Source organism: Coloeus monedula (genome assembly GCF_965178545.1).
Source record: "Coloeus monedula genome assembly, chromosome: 6".
NCBI classification, from domain to species: domain Eukaryota; kingdom Metazoa; phylum Chordata; class Aves; order Passeriformes; family Corvidae; genus Coloeus; species Coloeus monedula.
Window position 1 is genome coordinate 8,838,969 of NC_138786.1, and position 21,983 is coordinate 8,860,951.

A 21,983-nucleotide genomic window follows, 5' to 3' on the forward strand; every position below is an offset into this window, starting at 1 on the left:
TCTTTCTCTGTTTTTTTTTTTTTTTTAATAACTGGTAACTGCTTCTCAAATACCCATAATACCTTTATTATCTGCAAAATCGAGGTCTTTATCAAACAGCTGATTTTATATTTGTTTGGATTAAGATAATAGAATAATTTAGGTTGGAAAGGACTTCTGGAAGACATTTAGTCCCTTCTTCTGCTTAAACTAGGTTGCATCAGTTTGGTTGTTCCCTCAGTAGGTTGCCAAGGCATGGATCTGATGAAGTTTTGAATATTTCCAGAGATGGAGGTTGCACAAGCTGTCTAGGCAGCCCTTTCCAGGGTTAAATCTCTTTGATTATCCTCATGATGAAAGAGGTTTTCCTTGTATCAGCATGGCATTTCTTGTACCCCCACTTTCTGTCACCTTGCAGTGTAGCATCCAAAAAGTCTTTAAATTTGGCTTTGGCTTTCAGTATGAAGGCTGGAAAAGTTAAGGTAGCATGCCACTGTCACAGATTGGCCATTGGACTCTATTCTTCCTGGCAGTAGTTCTGGTAGTTATGTTTGTTTTATTTTTTCCTCCTTATTTCTTATTAGAAATCCTGGAAGAGGTTTCTCAGGAAGTTTCTCACATACTTGGTCAGTGTCTTCTGCCACCCTTTAAGTTGTGCCTTGGCAGCTCCTAAATCAATAATTTCTGGGTTTCATTCACTTGCTGCTATTTTCTCCAGGCTCTGATTTATCCCTTCTTAAGATGAGGCCTGGGAATCTTCTTTCACCAAACACTGGCAGGTCAATCGTGTCCTTGCTTTTCCCAAAATTCAGTTTGCTCTTCTCTGTTTCACGCTGCTTTTCCACAGTGTTGGTTGGTTGCCTGTGTTTCCCTTTCCCACATGTTCCTTTAGGAGATGTCAGCCCTGTTAAGGATTAACAGTTTTTTGCACCCTTTTCAGGTAGATGTAGCTGTAAGAGATCTGCAAAACCCAGTTATTCTCCTGGGTGCTTTATAAAGTGAAAAGAAGGATTCCTTCCTCTCCTACTCTGGCCTTGCATCTTGGCAAAGAAAGTACAGTAAAATTGCATCTTGTTTTTGATAAGTATGGGTGGGACGTTGTCAAAGGAAGGTTCCATGACTGCAACAACACATCTAAGCATGTACAGTCTTACTTTTCCTCTCACTTGAGCTGTCATGAGTGAGGAATAATTCTAGAGATCAAGAGAACTATTTGACTAATACTGAAGTAAGACAAGAAATTGGCCCTTGCTGTTTAGAGTTTTAAATACAAGTGATGGTACAAAATGTTGCTAGAAGAATGTGTACTTGTACTGGTAAACAAGGAAGAGTGCCAGCTCCCAAAGCACGTTGTCCTCAGGAGGCTCTCTGTCCATAGATTGTCCTTGAATTTAACCAAAATCTGTTTTCTTATAGAAAGAAGATAAAGTTTACATGTGAATTAAATTGTTATAGTTAAAAATGGTCAAAGAATCTAGTTAAAGTTTATTTGGGACTAAATATATCCAGCCCCCCTCAACTGAGGAACTGAGGCACCGAGGCTTGGAAATTTACATTTTGTTTGAACTATAAGCCTCAATAAAATATTCTAGATTTAAATAATTTTAAAGCAACTTGTCTTTTGGAACCTGTGAATTGCTTTCAAAGATTCTACCTTATGCTAGCTTTTTCTACCTTCTGTTTTACATGATATTTGCACTGAGTTGCTGTCACAGATCAGAAGTACTTATCTCTTTAGAATGCCTTGTAATTTCCTATGAACAGCTGCTTACTTTAGCTGAGCTGTTTTCTGACTGAAATCGAATATAACTTCAGTATTTAAATATAAGATTTGATTGAAATATTGAATGCTCAGTTGACTGTTATGCATTCCAAGAGCACAGATCCTCACCATATGCCTATGACCACTTCTCTAGGGGTGAAAATATTTCAGGTTTCTGTAAAATGCAATGAAATTAAAATGTAAATTGAAATAAAAATATCTTTAATCCCATATTGCGTAAACATGTTGTCAGTACAGGGAAGTATAACTATATCTTAGCAGTCCAGTTCTCTCCTTTTGCTAATTGATCACTAATTTTCTTTTTGTTTTAAGAAATAAATATATTTCAAATGATTTTTTTTTTTCCCTTTATAGAGCCAGTATTGTGCAGAAGCGAATAATTTATTTTCAAGATGAGGGCTCTCTCACCAAAAAAATTTGTGAGCAAGGTAAGGTAAAGTAAAACATCTTTCTGACGACCTTGTTGTGCTTTGCATATTTCTCTTAACTCATTGTCTCAAACTAAGATTTGGAGGACTTGGACAGTTTCATCCAGGTTTAAATTTGGGATCTTTCTTTCAGTTGTGTTCTTCCTTTTCACGTATACTGCATCTCATACAATCTTCCTTGCCTCCCCCTAAATGTGATACTTGCAACTTTTTACCTGCTCTTTGTGTGATACCCATTGGTTTCCAGAGAACTTTGTTTATTGAATCCTGGGCTATTTCTTAAACCTAACTGTTGAAGTTGGTTATTGCATCCCACTGGAGAATTCATATTCTTTGACTGTCAGAAATTTCCAGCCTATTGTGTTTTGAGATTAACTGAGGTTTGTCCTTATCAGATAAAAACCAGAAACAAACCCCTTTTGAATCTGAAGATAACGAAATATTCATGCCTTCTATTTAAAAAATGCAGATTTAAATAATTTCATCCACTTAGAAGCATGGTACAGATATTTCAGGGTTGTAGTTGAGTCTAATGGTAAACTTAAAACTAAGCAAAAAACCCCCGTGTTTACCTCAGATTTATTTCCTGGAGTATTTATTATGGAAGCTTCACTGTCCTCACTGGTTTTGAGTTGTAGCTGTTTTCAGTGGGTACTTTGATGCTTTTTCAGACTCAGCCTCGGAAGGTGTGACTGACAAACCAATTTTGGATTGTTGTGCCTGTGGAACTGCCAAATACAGGCTGACATTTTATGGAAACTGGTCAGAAAAAACACATCCCAAGGATTTTCCACGTGAGTATCCTTCCTTTACTTGTACCATCCAGGGGCTCTGAAGAGGGTTGGGGCTGGTTGTGTAACACAGAATCACTTATTTACAGCTCAGCAGTGTAAATTATGACATACATGGAATCCTGCTGACATTCAGCACTGAAAATCAATGATCTTTCTGCACTGTACATTACCAGTAACTTCTATCAGTGTGCCTGACATTTTGAGCCTTTATGTGTATGAGATTGCATTTGCAGGATATCTTTGTGGGAAGAAAGGTTCCTTTGGGTTTTTTTCTTATTGGAAGCTTAGACTGGCTTCTAATGTAGGGGTAGGAGGCAAGATTTTAAGAAAAAGGCCACAAAGCATGGGTTACACACTAATATTTTGATTTTTCAGCCATGCCAATCTATCCAGTTTGTTTTACTTCAAAGTATTTTGAATTATTTCAGTTAGAGTTGGTGAATTTCGAATCTTGCTGCCCAAGGATATTAATTGTATATATAGAACTAAGAATAGTTTGTCTTCTTTGTCTTTGTTGGTTGAATACCCAAATAAAAAACGCCCTCTGAACTTTGCCTGCCTGGGTTTTTAAGTGTCAGAACTACAGAATCAGTATTTTTGTTGCAAGTTTGCTTTTGCCTAAGTATCTGTAAAAAGCTGAAGTTACAAAACTGTGTATTATGCACTTGGTCTTTCATTACTGACTCCACAGTCTGTGGGAAAAAAGGCTAGGAAGGTATTTAAGAATATGAGTCACATTTACAGGTCTTTAAACTTTGTTATGTTTTCTGTGGCTGATGCTTATTATAGAGACCTTTTATATTGATTAAAAAAAATATTATTATTGTCCCAGTGTCAGAATATCCTCATATAACTCAAATATGGTTTGTATCAGCTCATAGTTTTAACAGCCTAAGCAATATTGCTTGTGTTGAGTTTGAAGCACAGCATTGTTCAAATGCTGTTGGTCAGCATAATATGTGGGAGATAAAATAAGCACAGCCAATAATTGCAGGAATGCTCTTTAAGGCTATTGGATGATTTAAATATCTGCTGAGTGTGAACTTTATGTGCACTATTTGCATGGATTCAGCTGGTGCTCAGAAACAGGCCATGAGAAAGTGACTGAAAGCTATGAAATTCCTGTGACTTAGTGATGTAATACTGAGCATAAATGGCCTTTTCTTTTACAGCCAAATCAGTGAACTCATGAAGGGTATGGATGCATGATGGAAAATAAGCAAGTTGCAACAGTTTGCTACAGTAGAGCCCTCTGTAGCCTGCTATCTCTCCCCAGTTACAAAATGCTGAATTAAATCAATATATTACTTAAACTGGAAAAGTGAAAAAATACCCATTTGGTACTTACATGATTAATCCCAGTAATAACAGCTAATAAGATTTTACATTAAAATTTCTAAGTTGAGGAAAAGATCTCATTCAGGTATAGTGATGTGAAAAATGAAAACTAGTCATTGGCATTATTCTTTAAAATGCTGAGCTTGTGCAGTAATTACATCAAAATAAAACGTTACTTATTGTGGACTGTGGTAAATCACTAATGATTTGCCAAGCCACTCCATAAAAAATTCTGCTCTATTCTTGTACCATCAATAAGGCTGGAATAGAAAGCAGATCATAAACTTTGTTTTGCATCTTTTCTTTATTTTCTGATTGGTTTTTAAAAAGCCCTAAAGATTAAGCAGTTTGTGCAAAGCATCTCTTCTCTCTGGGTATCACCCATTTTTGATAACAGAAATCCACATGCTGTTCATCATGATATGATATGGTATGATATGAGCACATCTGTGAAATGTGTCAGAGGATAAAGTCTCATGTTGTGATGGCACCTTGATTTTTCTGCAAAAATACACAAATAAGTCTATAAATTGAGAAACTACTCAAAACTACAAGAATGAAATGAAATAACAGCACTGGAAAGCTGTCAGTGTTCTGTTTGCTGTCTTAAGACCTAGAGGGTGACATTGGATGCAAAATAGCTCTGGCCTTGTACTGCTCAGATTATCTCATGCAGAGAAGTTTCTTTGATGGTTAGAGGAAAAAGCTTAGGAAATACCAAGTTGTCTCTGTGTTCTCATAAGAAATGGATGGTTCAAGGTGAGGAGTGAAACACTTGCAAATGCAGCAGGGTTTTGTGAAGAGTTTAGGGAAGATGTGGTATGATGTGGAACAGCTCATTTGGGCAGGGAGGGGGGCCAGGAGCTTTCTCTGCAGAGCCAGAGTGTCTTTAGGGAGGGCTCCTTGGTGGAAGAGGCTGTGCTCTGATTGCAAAGGCATCAGATGTTCCTGTCCTGTTCAGGGCAGGGAGGGAGAGAATCTTTGGAGCACAGGGAACAATTCATTATCCATTTGACTAAAGACTTACAGGCGCTCAGGTTCCTCTCTGTGGTGACACATTTTTGTTTTGTAGGGACTATTGTCTTTCAATAAGTTTCAGTGCCACTTGCTGTGTTTCAGGGTAAGCTGCTGTCTGTGGCTTGTGGGGCAGTCAGACCCCTGTGCTAGGGAGAGAGGATGGGCAAAGCTGGAGTTCCCATCACTGGAGCTGAGTGACAACACCTCTCTGTGCTTTGACAGGGTGCCACTGTATATTTGAGGACCAATTGCTAGATCTCAGATCAAGAAACCATCTCCTGACATTGCAGTCTCTTCAGCTATGGAGGAGGGAAGGTTTAGTTTGGTTTTATTCCACATTTAGGGCTCAGTTACTGCTTAGCTTTAGTTGATTCTGAAAACGTCAGGCCTGCTACAATTCAGAGCTCTGTAGGTGTATTTTGGTCCAAGTTTAGGACTAAGGAAGCTGTGAAGGCTCTGTGTGCTGCTCTGCTAGGCCATCTCCCTCATCTATCTATTCTGCTTCCTACACTTTTCTAGCTTTTTTTCCCCTGCTGTTGGTGTTCATTTTTATTTCTAATCTATTTTCTACTCTCCCATGATTAGGTTCCTGCATCTGATTTTGTACAATTCTCTACACTGTCTTCTTCAATTTCATTGTTCCACCCCTCACATCTTAAATTTGCATTCCTTTTATTTACTTCATTATTCATTTTTCATTCATTTATTCAGTTTGCAGCTGTTTTTACTGCTGCTCTCTACCTTTCACATTGCAAAGAAAAATGTTAAATATTGTCTCACTCCATCATTCTGACTCCCTCATCTCCTACAGTCCTTGCCTTATTACCAGACTGTCTTCTTGTGTGAGCAGTTCATTTTCTCACCCTTTTCCTTTAAGCCCATATATCTGCAGAAGGTTATTTGACACTTAACTGAATTAATTTTTATTTCCAGGACTGTGGGACTTCTGTGACTCCTTATTTCTGCTCAATTCTCTTTTCAGTTCCATCTTATTTCTCTACTTTTTCTTTAAACTTTTTTTTTTTTGTTGTTCAACAAGACAAGAAACAAGAATGGGAATCCTTTTGCTTAGCTCTACAACTCTTATGAGAAATCTGAGCAAGAAAACTCTGTGAATATAGAAGTGAATACAGCAAAATTTACTTTGGTGCCTTCAGTAAGGAAAAAACTTGCTGGTAAATCTGAGGGTGACCACTGAAGTCTTCCCTTGCAGGTTTCCTTTTAAAATATTTGACATAGAAACTTAAAATTAAAGGTTTCCTAAACTTTCTGAAGTGAGATTTTTGGTGAAGAAAAACTATACTAAGCCTGTTTGTTTTGTGGGGCTGCTTTATGCTTGATTTCTGTCAGTCACTGGCTTGTTCTTACTGCTCTGAAGATGTGGTGTGTTGGTGTAGTGAGAACTGACAGCATGCAAAACCCTCGAGAGTGGGGACTTCAAAACTTTATTAAAAGTCAGGAATTATGCTTTGAGGCTGTCTTGATGGTTGTTTGATTTGTTTTGTTTTGTTTTGTTTGTTTTTTTTCCTCCGAAAAGGACGCACCAACCACTGGTCTGCGATCATTGGTAGTTCTCACTCCAAGAACTACATCCTGTGGGAGTATGGAGGATATGCCAGTGAAGGTGTCAAACAAGTTGCAGAGCTGGGGTCCCCTGTGAAGATGGAAGAAGAAATTCGACAGCAGGTAGGTGTATTTCAGTGCATACTTTAGAAAAAGGATCCTCTCTTGACCTGCGAACAGTCTGTCATTGACAATGTTTCTGAATGTAATTTTGCCAAATAATTCTCAGTTAAGTAGAGAAGGAGCTCTTCCTGTCTTTCTAGACTTGTTCTTATGCTGGCAAGAGTTTTTGTCTAGGAAAGGACAAGTAAGTGGCAGCATTCTAGACTTAGAAAATCTGTGTGCCACATGAAGCATAAATCAGAGGTAGCAAAGTAAAACTCACCTTTTCAGGCTTAATTGGGAAGAATCATTAAAGTTTTTGCTAAGACAAAACCTTGAAGACAGCCAGCAATATCCCTGCCTTAAAACAGTGATGGATTATGTATCATTGAGATACACTTTGCAGAATGCTACATTTTGCTTTTTGGTGAATCACCTCGTGTTATACAAATACATACAGTGCCGTGTTTCCCTGTTCATCATTATTTGTGTTCACAAGCATGCTTTCCTTAATAACCTCTTTGACAAAGAAAATAATCTATTCCTTAATTTTGAACACGTGCATGAAGCCCTCTGTACATACAGGCACTTTTTCCACATTTGTGTGGATCTTTCCTATATTTGACACTTCTGAAGATGAAGTCAGCAAAAGTAAAAGCAGTGTTCAAGATGATATTGTTGATTAATCATTCTTCCTTCTGGTAACTGCTGCATGTCAAAGACACAGTATTTCGAGACCTACAGGGTAGGTTGTATACAGGATTACACAAAGAGATACAAAAAGAATAAAAAAATTCACTTATATTTATATAAATAGTATAAAATTACCTCAAAGACTGTTTTGCTCACGAGAAAACTTGTATAGTGAAAAGCTTTGTGTGCTAAATTCAGTTTGCTTTTTTGTGATGCTTAAGTGTATATAATCATGGTACAAGAACAGCTGGTGTATTTGACAAGAAACTCCCAAAGCCAAGAAAAATAAAATAAAACCAGCTTATAACTTAATATATAAAAGGGATAGAAAAGGAATATGAAAGGGAAAAAACAATTTCATTGTGGGGCAAAATGTGATCATGGATGCATTATTTTTTAACCCATCATAAACCTTGGTGTACTTGGAAATAGAAAGTAGGCCTTGATCCTATGCCGAAAAGTGGCTGGGTTTTATCCCAGCAATATAATATAAACCCAGATGGATGAAAATGATAGCAGAATATTGTGTATACCACATGTAACTTACCATTTTTGCTGCTTACTTGGGAAATCAGTATTTTCTTGTAGTAGGCCCACATGGAATGAAGGAAATCAGCAATTTTGTATTGAAGAAGATAAATTCTGTTACAGTCTTGATGAATACTCTATAAAATAGGGGTTTGGCACATCTGAATTGGGACTATTCAAAGATTAGGTCTTCTTTTGAAGCAGCAGGAGCAAGGGGGAGGTATGGGGTGAGGAGCAAGCAGAGGTGCATTTATGAAAGGTGACGCTGAGTAGTGGGAGAAGGGCAGTGAATTTGAAGGGAATATGGAAAAAAATGAAAATCATGCCTCTCCTTTCCAAACCTGGCTTCTTTGTCATTATGTGCCATGTGTTTGCAAAAAGGGGATGTATTTATACACTGGATTCAAATCAGAGCACCTTGTGGCTTTCAAAGCATTTCAGATCAATAACTGGCTACAGTTTCAGGGGCTGCTGAGATTGAACATGAAATTAATGAACGTCGCAGTTAATTCCAACATTGGGTTGTCTGATTGGGTCAACCCTGCAGTAATTCATGATTCTCCTGGGTCAGTTTATCCAAGCAATGAGCCTGTGTTCTAACTGGCTGTTACCTAGAACAGTGCAGCATGTCATCAAATGCCGTAACATTTTTATTGAGATTATTTGAAGTTTTTTTCTTTTTAACATATTCTTAAGGTGCACTGATATTTTTGAGAGATTTTGAGGTAAAATTCTGCAACCAAGACAGCAGAACTAGTTATGCCAGGAGCTAATTTGCTGACATGTAAGTCAGGCTGGTTTTTTGGTTTTTGTTTTTTTTTTTTTTTTAATTGCACTTTGTCCCTTACAGTATCCCTACCTGCCTTGTGATTTGATAATATTGTTTCCTTCCCCACGTTTCAATTTACCTCAGGATTTATTTGCTCCTTTTCCATTTCTTACTCTACCTCTCTTTCCCCTCTCTGCTGTCCTCCCAGTCTTGTGTTGTGGGTTGATGGGAGGATCAATTCATTAAACTCATTCTCCAAGCAGCTTTGATGTTTTTGAAAGCACAGGAAAGGCAGCTTTTGTAATTCTGGTGCCTGGACTCAGAGCTCTCTCACTGCACTTAAGGCACTTCTTCCAGGGCCACACCTGGATTTGGGAATCTGCTGGGTGTCTACTTTGTTTTGTAGGGAGTTTCTTAGGTGAACACATATTAGACACATATTTATGTAACCGGCATCTGTCACAGACCTTACCCAAGGTTTTATTAAAGAAAAAAATCTCATTATTTATATATGTTTTATTACCAAAAATTTGTAGTGTATACAAAACCAACAACAACAACAACAAAAAGGTCTGTCTTTCAAGGAGCTTTGTTAAGAAGTGTCCTAACAATTATGTGCCATTAAATAAAAGATCCTCAAGCGTGAACATTTGCTCTCCCTATGACAGGATGCTGCATCATCATCAGTTTTTCTTCTTGACCTGGCACCTTGGGCTGCTCTGGTTTGTGTTGTTACTGTAAAGAGCCTGTGTGGGATTTTTGCATGGATGATCCTGGGCACTGTAAACTTGCTTTGTAGTTTGTTTATCTGGGAGAACTTAAAGGAACTAATCAGCCTTTTTGTTAAAGTGTTCCTGGCAGCCTGGAAGGAAAGCCAGGCCACATAAGAGTTGTACTAAAACAATCTGTCAAGTGGTTGATGTGTACAATAGGATAATTCATGCGTTACACTGTAGGGGTTATAAATGAACAAAGGATGGAAGAGGAGTTATGTGAGGGGAAGAATGTGCTCTGACCTCACATATCTCTGAGATATATTCACACTCTGACTTTGTTTTGAGAAATTCTGAGTTCTCCAGAACCCATCATTTGATAAACAGGCTCGTAGGAAATGAATGCAGAATTTGAAGGGGAAATTTTGCATTCAAATTGGGATTGCTCTGTTTAAACAAATGAACAAAAAACCAAGATGGTTAAAACATGAATCAGAAGGAGTAAAGTGTAATTCTAAATCTCATGTCCTAGGCTAATGGGACAAGATTCAAATAGAAACATTGTTTTAAATATCTCTCACCTTAAGAGAAATAATTTGGTTTTGCCTAATTATCTCTGAATAAATATGCAGTCATTTTGCCAACAATTTTTTTTTTTAAACCAAGATAAGTAATATTCTATAGCTTGCATCTTTCTCCAGAAAAAGCAGTGTGTACTCTCTGCATGCTCCCTATGGACCCACAGGTGACATTCTTACGGGTTTGGTTTAATGCTCTCTGAAATGTCAGTCAGTGGGATGACTTCTTAGATTGTCTGCAGCATCCCAGATGAAAGCTGACTGTGCCACCAGACCTTTCAGAAGAGCAAGTTCTGTTTTTCACGAAGATGCTTGTAAAGTTTTAGACACATGATAATGTGTGAATTGAAGGTGAAACCTGAAACAACAAAAAATTTCTGTAGAAAAAAATGTGCAATTGTTATGACTCCATCCAAACATTTGTCTCTACAAAATAGTCCTGATTTGGATTATTTTAATAAAAAAAGAAAAGAGAGTAAAAATTAAAGTAAGTTCATCATTGGATTCATCCTGATGGATTGATTTTTTTTAAGGTAACTTCAGTATTTCAGTTGAATAGTTATCATTTTATTACCCATTTTGTAAGGCAGTGCTGTGTTCTTCCACAGAAGAATGGGGTCACTAGATTTTCCTGGCTGAGGCTGGTAAATCACCTGAATTACAAAGAGAAATCTGCAGGATATTGATCACCTTTTATTGCAGCACTGGGCAAATTACTGTGTTTACTGAAACAAGCTCAAAATTTGCTTTTTGAATCAGCTGCTATTGTGTGCTTAGAGAGGTTAAAATTAGCCAACCTGGGAGGTTCAACTCAGTTGACTTGTGCTTGACAGAACAGCTGAAAATTCTCCCTGAACACTTCACCTCAGAGACCAGGATACCCCTGACACAATGCCTGGGAATTAGGCTGGGAATTGCACTGGGAAACTGTGGTGGTTGTTGAAATAGTTCAGTCTCTGTTTGTTCAAAAGAACTAAAAAATTAGTGACAACATGGTGGCTTGGCCTTCATTGCAGGAGGAGATTGGAACAAATGAAGGGTCTTTTGCCATGAACTAATACTGACATTCCTGCTGTTATTCTTACTGATGGAAACCAGAAGGAATTGGCCACCTGGGATGTTTTACCTTTGCCTAACCAAACCTTCAGTTAATGGCATTAACACACACACACACACAGAGCCCCTTTCTCGTCAGTCCCCAGGGAGGGCATTTTTGTTCCCATCCAGATTTCAGAGGCACCAGCCTCTCCCTATTGAAAAGACAGGAGAATTATTGTGGCCATGAAGTCTGATATGAAAACCATCACTGTGGCTCTTCCAAACAATCCCAAAGCCCTTTAGGTCTCTGTGCAAAGCCCATAGAAATGTTCAGTGGTTTTGGACTTGGTGTAACAGTGAAGCAGCAGAACTCTGTCCCAGCATGCTTCCCACTTTAGTTACAGCCTGACAGCATGGTTTTAGTGGGGTATTTATTCTAATTCTGGACAGATCAAGCTGCTTGGTCATAAATTTGTTTTTAGACTTCTGTTTGCTCAGTTAGACTGCTCTGCACTCTGTGCATACACCTCTGAATGACGGTATTTTTTAATGCCTTTTGAAAAGGTTAAATGGTAGATTTATCATCCTTTCCTTTTGGAAGATATACCTTATGTAATAATTCAAAATCTCTGGCATTTTGGTAATTAGGAATTTTGAAACCCTTGTATACTGTGCTAAATTTCATAAGGTATTTCTGCCAGAAAGAAATTGTTGTCTACTTGTGTCATAAAGAGAAGCTTTATGTGCCAATAAATAACACGTACAACAGGGCTCAGAACCTCTCTTCTGGGGGGGGTTTCCATCTTTTAATAAACTTCTGTTGGAAACTGCAATTAGAATGATTCAGTTTGTGCTGTTTTCTTTAAAAAACTAACAAAAGTGTTCATCCCAACTCCATTCTTTTTTTTAGTATCTGATGACAATAAAGATGTGCTTGTCTAATAAAAAGTGAACTGATGCAATCTGTGCCACAAAACACCTTTTGTTAGCCTAAAAGCCATTGAAGGTAATGACTCTTTCAAAAAATTAAGCTCTGACAAACTATTATTAAGTGGTGTATTATTTTCTGGGCCAAAACATGAAAGATTCAACACACTTTTATTAGTTCAGCCAATAAAAACTGAACAGAAAAATTTGTGCTTATTTGGGTACTCTGGAAATATCGTTGTCCTATGGATAAACTGCTAGTGGTGAGACCACAGTCCTTGTTCCACTGTTACTCCATGTGTGGTTCTTCTGTTTGTAGGGTTGTGAGAGGTGGCAGATGTTGAACACATTTTGTGCAAAATGTTTTTTCTATTATTGTGGTAATCTCCCTGGTCTGGAACACCAGGCAACATATAATTTTGAACTTTTATTTAGCCTTTGGTCAAAACTTTAGCAAAATAATGTCTTAGTTAATAATGCTTTTTCTCTTCATTTCTTCCTGCCTTCCCTCATCCATTGTCAGCTGGAGACTGTTCTTTCTGGTAATAAACAAGGAGAGATAATATTTGAAAAACTAAACTAATTTTATTTGTTTAATTTTCTGTGCTTTAAACAGCCTTTTGCTATTTGATTAATCAATAAGGCACCTTGATTTTTAAAGCTCCAAGTTGTGAGTTCTCATGTTGCTTAATGAATTCCAAAGGTTTCACACCTCTAACTTTTTTGGGAGTCTTTGAGAGTTTGCCCTCTGAATAACTGCCCAGTAATTGATATGAAACGATTTGCATAACCAAACAATGAGTTACAGTGTTAAGTTAGCTCAACATTTAATTTCTCCTTCATTTGCCTCAATTTGTCTTGCTGCTTATTTTCTTCTGATCATCACAGACCGTCCATTTCTAATATAAAACAGGGAGAAGCACACCTTTTCAGTAATCAGGTTCTCTTTGAATAAAAGATTTTCAAACTTTTTTTGCAGAAAACAGATCCTTCAAGAAAAAAAAAAAAAAAGCAGTCTAAACACAAAGACCTGTCTTCTCAGTGAATTCTGATGCTAAATTGTGTAGAAATGGGACTTATCAAAATTCCTACCATTTTTTCAATCTCTCTTAATAGCTCAGAGGCCCATCAAAGCTTATGAAGATTTTCTCTGGCTCTTTGATATCTGTCTGGATTGCAGCAAAGCAATGCTAGAGGAGGGTAACTGTTGCTTATGGTAGATCCATTCATTTGGGTGGCATGCAATAATTTTGGTTCTCCAGTACACAGACATAAAAGTTGCAAGGAAATGTCACCTGTTTGGGACAATATGATTGGATTGCTAGACATTATTTGCTAATTTTTGTGTTTTAAAATACCTTACCTTTTCATTTCCTGCAGTTAGATCTTATCATGCTGTTCTGCTGTCACAAAATTATTACCATCCTGTGGCAGATTCATCCAGTGGAAAGATGTGATGAAATTACTTGCAAATTATTTTCCTTCAGTCTACCACTGTTGTACTTTTAAAACACGAGCATTTTAGGTGATTCTTCTTGTGCTGCTGATACTGAGGGACCAGCTCCACCTGACAGCAGAAGTTCAGCACTCCTAACACCAGACTCTGGTTAGAGAAATGAGTTGTGTTAATTGCAACTATTCTGGTTTGGAATGGCAGCTCTGAATCCTAACATGGCAGAGCAGCTGCATTTGAGTGACTCTGAGGCTCTCAGGAACTGTCTTGTAGCAACACAAGCTGAATGTTAAGCAACACAAGATGAATGTTAAGTAACAGAAACTGCAGAAGAGGTAACACCAATAATGCTGAATTGTTTGTCAGGTATACAGAGCAGATGGTTGGGCTCCTCCTTCTGTGGGAGACACTGCCCAAACTCCTGTGGACTTTAGCAAAGTCTGCTTTTTAAGGGTCAGAGTACAACTAAAAATTAAATTAGGGACCAGTCGATTTCTCTCTGAATAGTTTCCTCTGCAGTGGCTCAACCTGTAATTAAAATGCAGTGGCTGAGTAGCTGGTGGCATTCAGCTGCCTATTAAGGAGATGCTGCAAAGGCTAAACAAGGGTCTGAACTCTCATTAGCAGCATTTGTCAGGAACCACAGGATCTTCCTTGTTTTCTCTCTTGTTGCATTGTAAATATTGTTCAAAGGAACAGCATGCAATAACAGCTGAGGCTGAAGAGTCCTACCAGCTCATTTGACTTGCAAATACTTAATTATTCAGACAAATTTTCAACATGAACAAAAACTAAAGAAATAACCCACAATGCAAAGTTTGTCATTCTGGGATTAACTTTCTGGGGGGTTGTTTGCTTAGAAACCTCAGTTCAGAACTCCCACTCTGTATCAAATGCTTATTTCCACCTAAATTTCAGCAGAACAGTTAGAAAAATACCGTGTACAAATATCATACATACAAACACTGCTTAGCCTGTGTCCTTTTCCAAGACAGCTCTTCTCAGTTAGATATCTCGATCACAGAGACTGATTTAAAAATTTATTTACTGCATTTAATGTTCAGAGAATAGAAATGTTCAGGTATTATGTTGCATCTGTATTAATATGTAATAGATCAACTAGTTCAAGACACTGAACAGGGAGGATATTCATAAGTCTTGAAATGAAGTTTTAACTTTGTTTTCCTGGGTTGCTTTTCTAGCCTGAATCCAAAAGGACTCGAATGTGTTGTAGTTTCTGTCAGTCAAAACCAGAAGCAGAAATACTTATTTTTAGTGGGGGGGAGGTTAATGTTATTGGCTAGACTTTAGCTCAGGAAAGAACGACGTGCTTGCAGGTTGTGCGTTTCTTTGAAGTTCACCAGTCAAATATGGATGGAAAAGAACTTATGCATGAATTTAGGGACTGTAATAAATGCTGCAGCCTGAACCAGCTTCAAGGGTTAACACAGGCTTGGATGAAAATGTCTGCTGTTGTAATTAACTGCTGGTAACAAACTCTAGATTCCTTTTAAGATGATGTTTCTGGATTCTCCCTCAGTCAGCTCTCTCCTTTAAACACACCTCAGCTTCTTATATTCTTGCTTCAGTCAGTGATACCTTCAAATAAATACCCCTGCTTATAGCATGGGGTGTATTCTGCTATTTCAGGAACATTCTGTGGGAAAGAAGCCATACAGAAGTTACTGGAAAGGAGCCAACCGAGAGTAGAGAGGGTCCAATGCAAGTGGTTACTTGCATTGACATTCACCCCTATTTGATGCCAGTATTTTAGCAAATGGTATAAAACAATGGGCTCAAAAGTAGGTATATTCATAACTAGAAATACTCCATAGAAAATTTGTTTTCAAATAAAAATGTGGAAATTTAAGGGAGATATTAGGCTGTACCACAACAAGGAACTTGATGGATAAACACTGGGTTCCTCAAATGTTTATTTTCTTCTTTCTGGGTGAGAAGAGGCCATCACTATATCTGGAGTTGTCTCAGGGGTGTTTAAACACCTTACACCTTACCAATATAGTGAGTCATCTTGTTTGGACAAATCAGTCTATCCTCTTAATATGGTTTCTTCTATAAAATACTCCTCAATCTTAGGAAAGGACAAAAAAATTAGCTAAGAGACTGGATAAATTAATCTATTTACAGAAATGGGATGCATCTTAAAATTATTGTTTGTGCTATATTCCCTATAAGATGGCAATACTAATTTAGATGTTGAGGAAGCAATGATTTTTGTCCTTCTCTCCTTCCTTTATAACTGTACTCTTGAATACTTTCAATAGTTTTAGTGCATTCGGTGCTTTAAAAGTATCTTATTTAAGTATCAACATAGAAAACAGAATTTTTTTAAATTCTGTTTTTGAATTCTGTTGAACTATGGAAAGAAGAAAGAGTTTTTAAACATTTTTAAATTACAGACTCAGAGAACATTTGGGCTACACAGTTAATGGTGTTATTTTGATTCACAAGCCAGATCAATTATTGATATTATTTGCAGGTTTGTGGGTTGCTTATTGAATATCTGACAGATGCACCTCTAAACCAAACAAGAATCAGAAAGAGTGAGTGCATTTGTGCTTTAGGATGGTTTAAACTGAACGATATGAGATGGGATTTTAGTGCTCTTGTTTGGATATATATTCCTGCATTATTTGACAGTGGAGGGATAGTGGAAGAGAATGGATGATTTCTTGAAGAACTTAATTTTCAGCATACCTTGATCAGAACTGCAAATTTTCTGTGAGAGTCAGAGGAATGAAGACAGGGAAAATGGGCTGTCGTGGGTTTGCAGAAGGTGGAAGACAAACCCTTGTACTTCTAATCCAATACTGACTTAAATCCCCAGACGCTTTTTAGTGCACTTTTTCTTATTCCTTACGTTTATGCTTCAAAACATCAAAAATGCAGCATTTTAGTGTTCTTCCAAAACAATTAGTTCAGTTTAAACACTCAGCTGCATCACTGCTGTTCCTCCATGCTCACAGCTTTACTTTCTCAGAGCAATTTTCAGAAGATGGGAATTTCTTTGCTTCTTTTCTTCCAGCAGCTGAGAATGGTCCTCTAAAAGCAGCTTTCCAAAGCTCTGTGCAGTGCATTCTGCTGAAGACTTCACAATGTGACTCGTGCTTTTAAAATAAAAACTAAAGGAAGAAATAGATCTTTGTCATCATTAGCTTAAAGCAATATACACAAAGTGGAATGTATGTGTGTATAAAAATGTGTATAATATACAAAAACATACATTGCTCTTCAATATACATAGTTTAATGTTTAGACATGAGGAAACTGTTTATAGGAAGTTCATTATCCATGTAAACTACATCAAAAGTCTGTAGCTAGACATAAAAATGTAACCAGATCCACTGTCTAGAATCTGCTTGAGCATCACTAGCTTTTGCACTTTTATCAAGGGGCTGACTTGTCACTGATTAATACACAGCCATGAATAGTAGTAATCTGCTTTCTCAAACCCAAGATGCACACATCTCCCCAGTCTTTAGATTAAGAAAGACATCCAGAAATTTTTAAAAATTATTTGCCACTGAGGCTTATTGCTACATCTTCATTTCTCCTTGGCTTAAAAAAATCCATAATACTGCAAAGAAATAAAATCTCATGGTTATTTAAGCTATGTGACAAGACTTTGTGCTGAAATACTCATGAAACAGCTTGTGTTGATGGGAAAGTGAAAGTTGAATTTTTTTTAATGTACATGAGTTTGAATCCCACACACAGATCTTCTTAGAATTGTAGTACAGAGGCTTTTTCATTTTCCAAATGGAAATGCAATTTTTCTACATCCCATATAAATTCACTTTAATAATCACTCCTTAAAATTAAGGTTTGCTATGTTACTAGCCAAATAAAAAGGTTTCATTGGAGTTATACGGGCAAAGAAATATACCCACAGTAGACACCTATTCATAAGACAAAAAACCTGTCAGTAAATTTTCTGTCAAGTGCCACTTTTAATATTTCCTGTTTCTTTTTCTCTCCATAAAATGTTGGGCAGAATTAGTGCACGTCCCATTCATGTCAGTGATACTCCTGTTCCTTCGTTCAGTCGGGAGCCTGCCTGGGTGAGTCAGTGCATGTTGGCACACTGGAGACTCCTCTGCCTGGGACAGCCTGGGCATGTGAGGGTTGGACTGACTTTAACCCACAGCAGCTGTGCTGCTTTAACTCCTCAGCTCGAGGTGTCCTGGAGAGGTGGCTTCCCTGTGTTTTAGCTTAGTAGTGTTCCAAGACACTGCAAGACAGCAAGCAAAGGAAGGAAGCTGCACAAAGGGGTTCTAGAGCAGAGTAACAGTTCTGACAGGCGATTTACCCTGCAGTAGCTCATTGGGGCTTTTGCAGACAAGTTCAAAGTAGGAGAAGGATGGGGAGAGACTATTTACAAGAACATGTAGTGACAGGAGAAGGGGAAATGGCTTAAAACTTAAAGGGTTTAGATTGGATATTAGGAAAAAATTCTTTACTGTGAGGGTGGTGAGGCCCTGGCACAGATTGTCCAGATAGGCTGTGGCTGCCCCTGGATCCCTGCAAGTGTGCAAGGCAGGTTGGATGTGGCTCTGAGCTACCTGGTCTAGTGGAAGGTATCTCTGCATGTGGGAATGAGATGATCTTTAAGATCCCTTCTAACTGAAGGCATTCTGTGAAGATAAGAATCCAGAGTTCCCTGTCCTGAGAGCTCCTGAGTAGAGGCATCTTTCCCTGAATTATGGCACGTAGTATCAGTGCAGCTCTTTAGATTCAGTTGAGAGGCTCTTCATCATTTTAAGCACTTGAATGAGTTCTTCACATTTTCACAGCAGGCCTGATTTCACTCAGAAAGTTCTGTAAACTTTTTCCTTGGATAGTGTGTGGGTTTGGGATGTACAGATCTTTTGGGCTGTGTGATCCCATGTCACCTGACAGGACTGAGGTCTAAATCAAAATTATTTAAGAAGCTAAAACCTCCCCATGTAAAATTCAGGTCATCATTTCAGGATGAAATTACAGGGGAGACAAGTATCTACTTTGATGTGGGATAGTGTGTTTACAGTGAAGCAGGATACGAGTTTATTTATCTTTCTTTACCTGTTCTTTTGACCAAAAATTAGTATCTGCTTGGTTTGTGGAATCGTGTTTATACTTTTGCAGTACCTTCAGGAGAAATGCCACTCTGCCTCAGCCCTTTTGCAGCAATGCTAGGGAAAGTAGATGGAAAAGTTCATTTTCACTGAACAAAATAAGGAGAAAGCCTGCAGTGTTCCATAGATACAAGTTGTTTTAAATGCTTCTCTTTTCAAAAGTTAATTATGTGATTGCTGCATTACTTAAGAGCTGAGAAGAACATATCTGTAATGAGCAGAATCTGAGTAGATTTTTAATGCATCTCTTTCAGCTCTCCCTGTGGCTAGGAGTGCTTATTGAGATGTTCATTTACAATAGATTACTGGTACTTTTTTAAAGTACTTTCCCACTCTCCATAATTGACGTATTAGTGTATCCCCTAAGCATATTTTCTTGCTCATCTTTACTCCATTAAGATTAAACAGAATGGTCATTAGATCATAAAGCAGTAAAATATTCACTTTGCTACTTACTGCAAAAGAGCTGTCAAATATAAAGATTGACTTTGCCTTCAGGTACATTTTTGATGGTCCTTTACATAAAGCCCTGAACCACCATAACACACAGTACTAGATGAAGAACTTTCTTCATTGGAGGAAGTATAACTTAATTAGGTGTCAGGCCCAGAATGTTTTGCTCAGCCCATGCTCTTCTCTGTGCAAGTTTTTTATCCATGGTTATATGAATTCAGGACACAGTTGCAATGCAGGTTAAAATTAGAGAGACAATTTAAACTTTATTGCTTGCTATAGAATTTTTAATAGGTTTTAATTAAAATGTCAAAGATCATATTCTCTCTCTATATGTATTTTTCAAATTACAGTGGAGAATATGAGTATGTAAAGATATTAAATAACCCAATTTTCAGTGTGCAAGCATAAATTGCGCTTGCAAAGAGGTGTTCAATCATGCAACAAACCCCAAAGTTTATGTTTAGAAATTTAGGCTTGCAGAATAGTGTGTGTTTCCCTTACTCACTGTAGTCCCTCCTTACTTTTCTCCAATGCTCTTTTCTTCAAAGGGAGAAAAAGAGAATGTTTCGAACAGTAAAAGCAATTTTCAAAGGGCATCAAGGATACTTCTATTTTATAATTGACTGATGAAACATATAAAATACATAAAATATATGCAGCAGCATAACTGCAAAGATGCTCTTGTCAGTAAGGGTCATGTTTACTGCCCACCAAGCTAGAGAAACTTTGCAAAAGAAGTATGGTATTAATGACTGAGTAATTATTATCAGGAGAAAGTGCAGTCAGATTTATTTTATTGATTATTTCTTTATTAATAATGTCATGGCTCCAAGGTCACAGTGTTCCCAGACATTCAGAGAAGTATCAATATTCATTAGTTTTGATTGTTAATGAGTGTGAGATCCCTCTATCAGTGCGGTTCTGGGCCAATTTTTTCTGTCCTGAGATTACTGAAGTAATTAACAAATTGATAACATCCAGAATTGTAATGGAAAGCTTTGGGATATTCTAGCCTATGTTTATCATACTGGTTTTTTTAATGATGGTGTTAATGTCTGTAATACTTGAGGTCTTCTGAGGGAAAAGCCCTTTTCCTCAAGAAGTCTGGTGTGCTATAATGGCATTCTGTGATTTTATTTGGTTGGAGACTGTCTTGGGAATGGTGATCATGAAATTTGATGTTTGATTCTTGAAGTAAGGAGGGGTGTTAGCAGAATGGCTGCCCTGGACTTGTGAAGGACAGACCTTGGCCTGTTTAAGAGACTGGTTAAAAGAGTCCTTTTGGAGGCATTCCTGAAGGGCAAAGGAGCCTGGGAAGACTGGACATTCTTCAAGAAGGAAGTCCTAAAAGGCACAGGAGCAGGCCATGCCCTGTGCTGAAAGATGAGCTGGTGGGCAAGACCAGCCTGGCTGAACAGAGAACTTTGGCTGGAACTCAGGAAAAAGAGGAGAGCTTGAGACTTTTGGAAGGAAGGGGCAGTTTGGGAGGACTACAAGGGTACTGTGAGGTTATGCAGGGCGAATTAACCTTTAAGATAATTTTTGCCATCAAAGCAACCACTTAATTCCATCAGTGCTTCAGTTTTGTTGGTACAGATCCCTTCCTGAGTGCTCCCACTTTCCAGGGCTGGCTCAGCCACCCACACTGGCAGCTCAGTGTTCTGAGTTGTGATCTCAGCACTGCTGCCTCTCCCAGCCTGGGCTGATGGTGCCCTTTTCTCCTTGACTCCGTGTTTTGACACATCTCACTGAAGTTTGGTCTGCCTTGTCACTGACTGGAAGCACAGCCCCTCTGATGCTTATGGCAAATGATATTTCTTCCTTTTATCAGTTTTCCTTGGGTGAAAGCACGTCCCTCACTCATTATGTAAAACAGGTAATTAGCTGATTACTTGTGCTCCACTTAGTGGTATGATGGGATATGTGTCACTCTTGTCAACATTGTAGAATAATCTTCAGAAGACGCTAGCTCTTCTAGAGTCACCATCAGTATCCTTCCTGGAGGCCCTTCTCGCTCTCTGCTGGGTTCCTTGTGTTGACCCCACTGTCAGTGACTGTCTCTTCTTTTTATGGCTTTGGACAACTGCATCCACATGCCCTAAGCCCATCACTGTGCCCCTGAGTCCCCTCCTGACAGAGGCTCTGACAGAACTGCAGTAAGCAGCTTGATCACCTCAGTGGAGCTCCACTGGAGACAGGGGCTGCAATTATATTCACAATAAATAATCCAGATAATTGGATCCTTTGACACTTATCTGTGATGTTTTCTGCAATGGCACTGCCATTTCTTATGTTTTTGTTGTGCAAACTAGAGGAAGTCAGTTCTTTACCTGTTCAGTCCCACCTTTACTTTTCATCTCCTCTTTCGTTCTAATCTTCCTGTATTTGCACTGAAAAGCATTTTAGTAAACATATATGACCTTTTTCTGAAATTGTATTCTAAGTTTCTCTCAAAGAGCACCCATGATTCAACCTCTCCCAGAGTGAGTGCCATTATTTGGCCATTTCTTTTGTACTTAATTGTGGAACTTGGCAGAGTTTGAAAGGTTTATATCCTTTTCTTTAAATAGATGTTCAAATGAAGTGAAAGAATTCAGTTGCTAGCCATTCATTCATCTATAATATTACATGAGAAAAATTTTCACCGTTTTTTTTTTTTTGTGTGGAAGGTATAATAAACTAGCTTGTA

The 21,983-nt window shown here is 38.0% G+C and overlaps 1 protein-coding gene across 1 annotated transcript in view; it reads left to right on the forward strand.

Annotated features, from left to right (window-relative positions):
- SPON1 (spondin 1) overlaps positions 1 to 21,983 on the forward strand; it is a gene marked incomplete at both ends in the record, with an annotated part of 171,741 nt that overhangs the window by 52,305 nt on the left and 97,453 nt on the right. Inside the window, 3 exons of the mRNA XM_082282860.1 lie at positions 2,117 to 2,190; positions 2,862 to 2,984; positions 6,877 to 7,025. Of these exons, the coding sequence (XP_082138986.1) occupies positions 2,117 to 2,190; positions 2,862 to 2,984; positions 6,877 to 7,025 (346 nt within the window). The remainder of the gene's footprint in view (positions 1 to 2,116; positions 2,191 to 2,861; positions 2,985 to 6,876; positions 7,026 to 21,983) is intronic.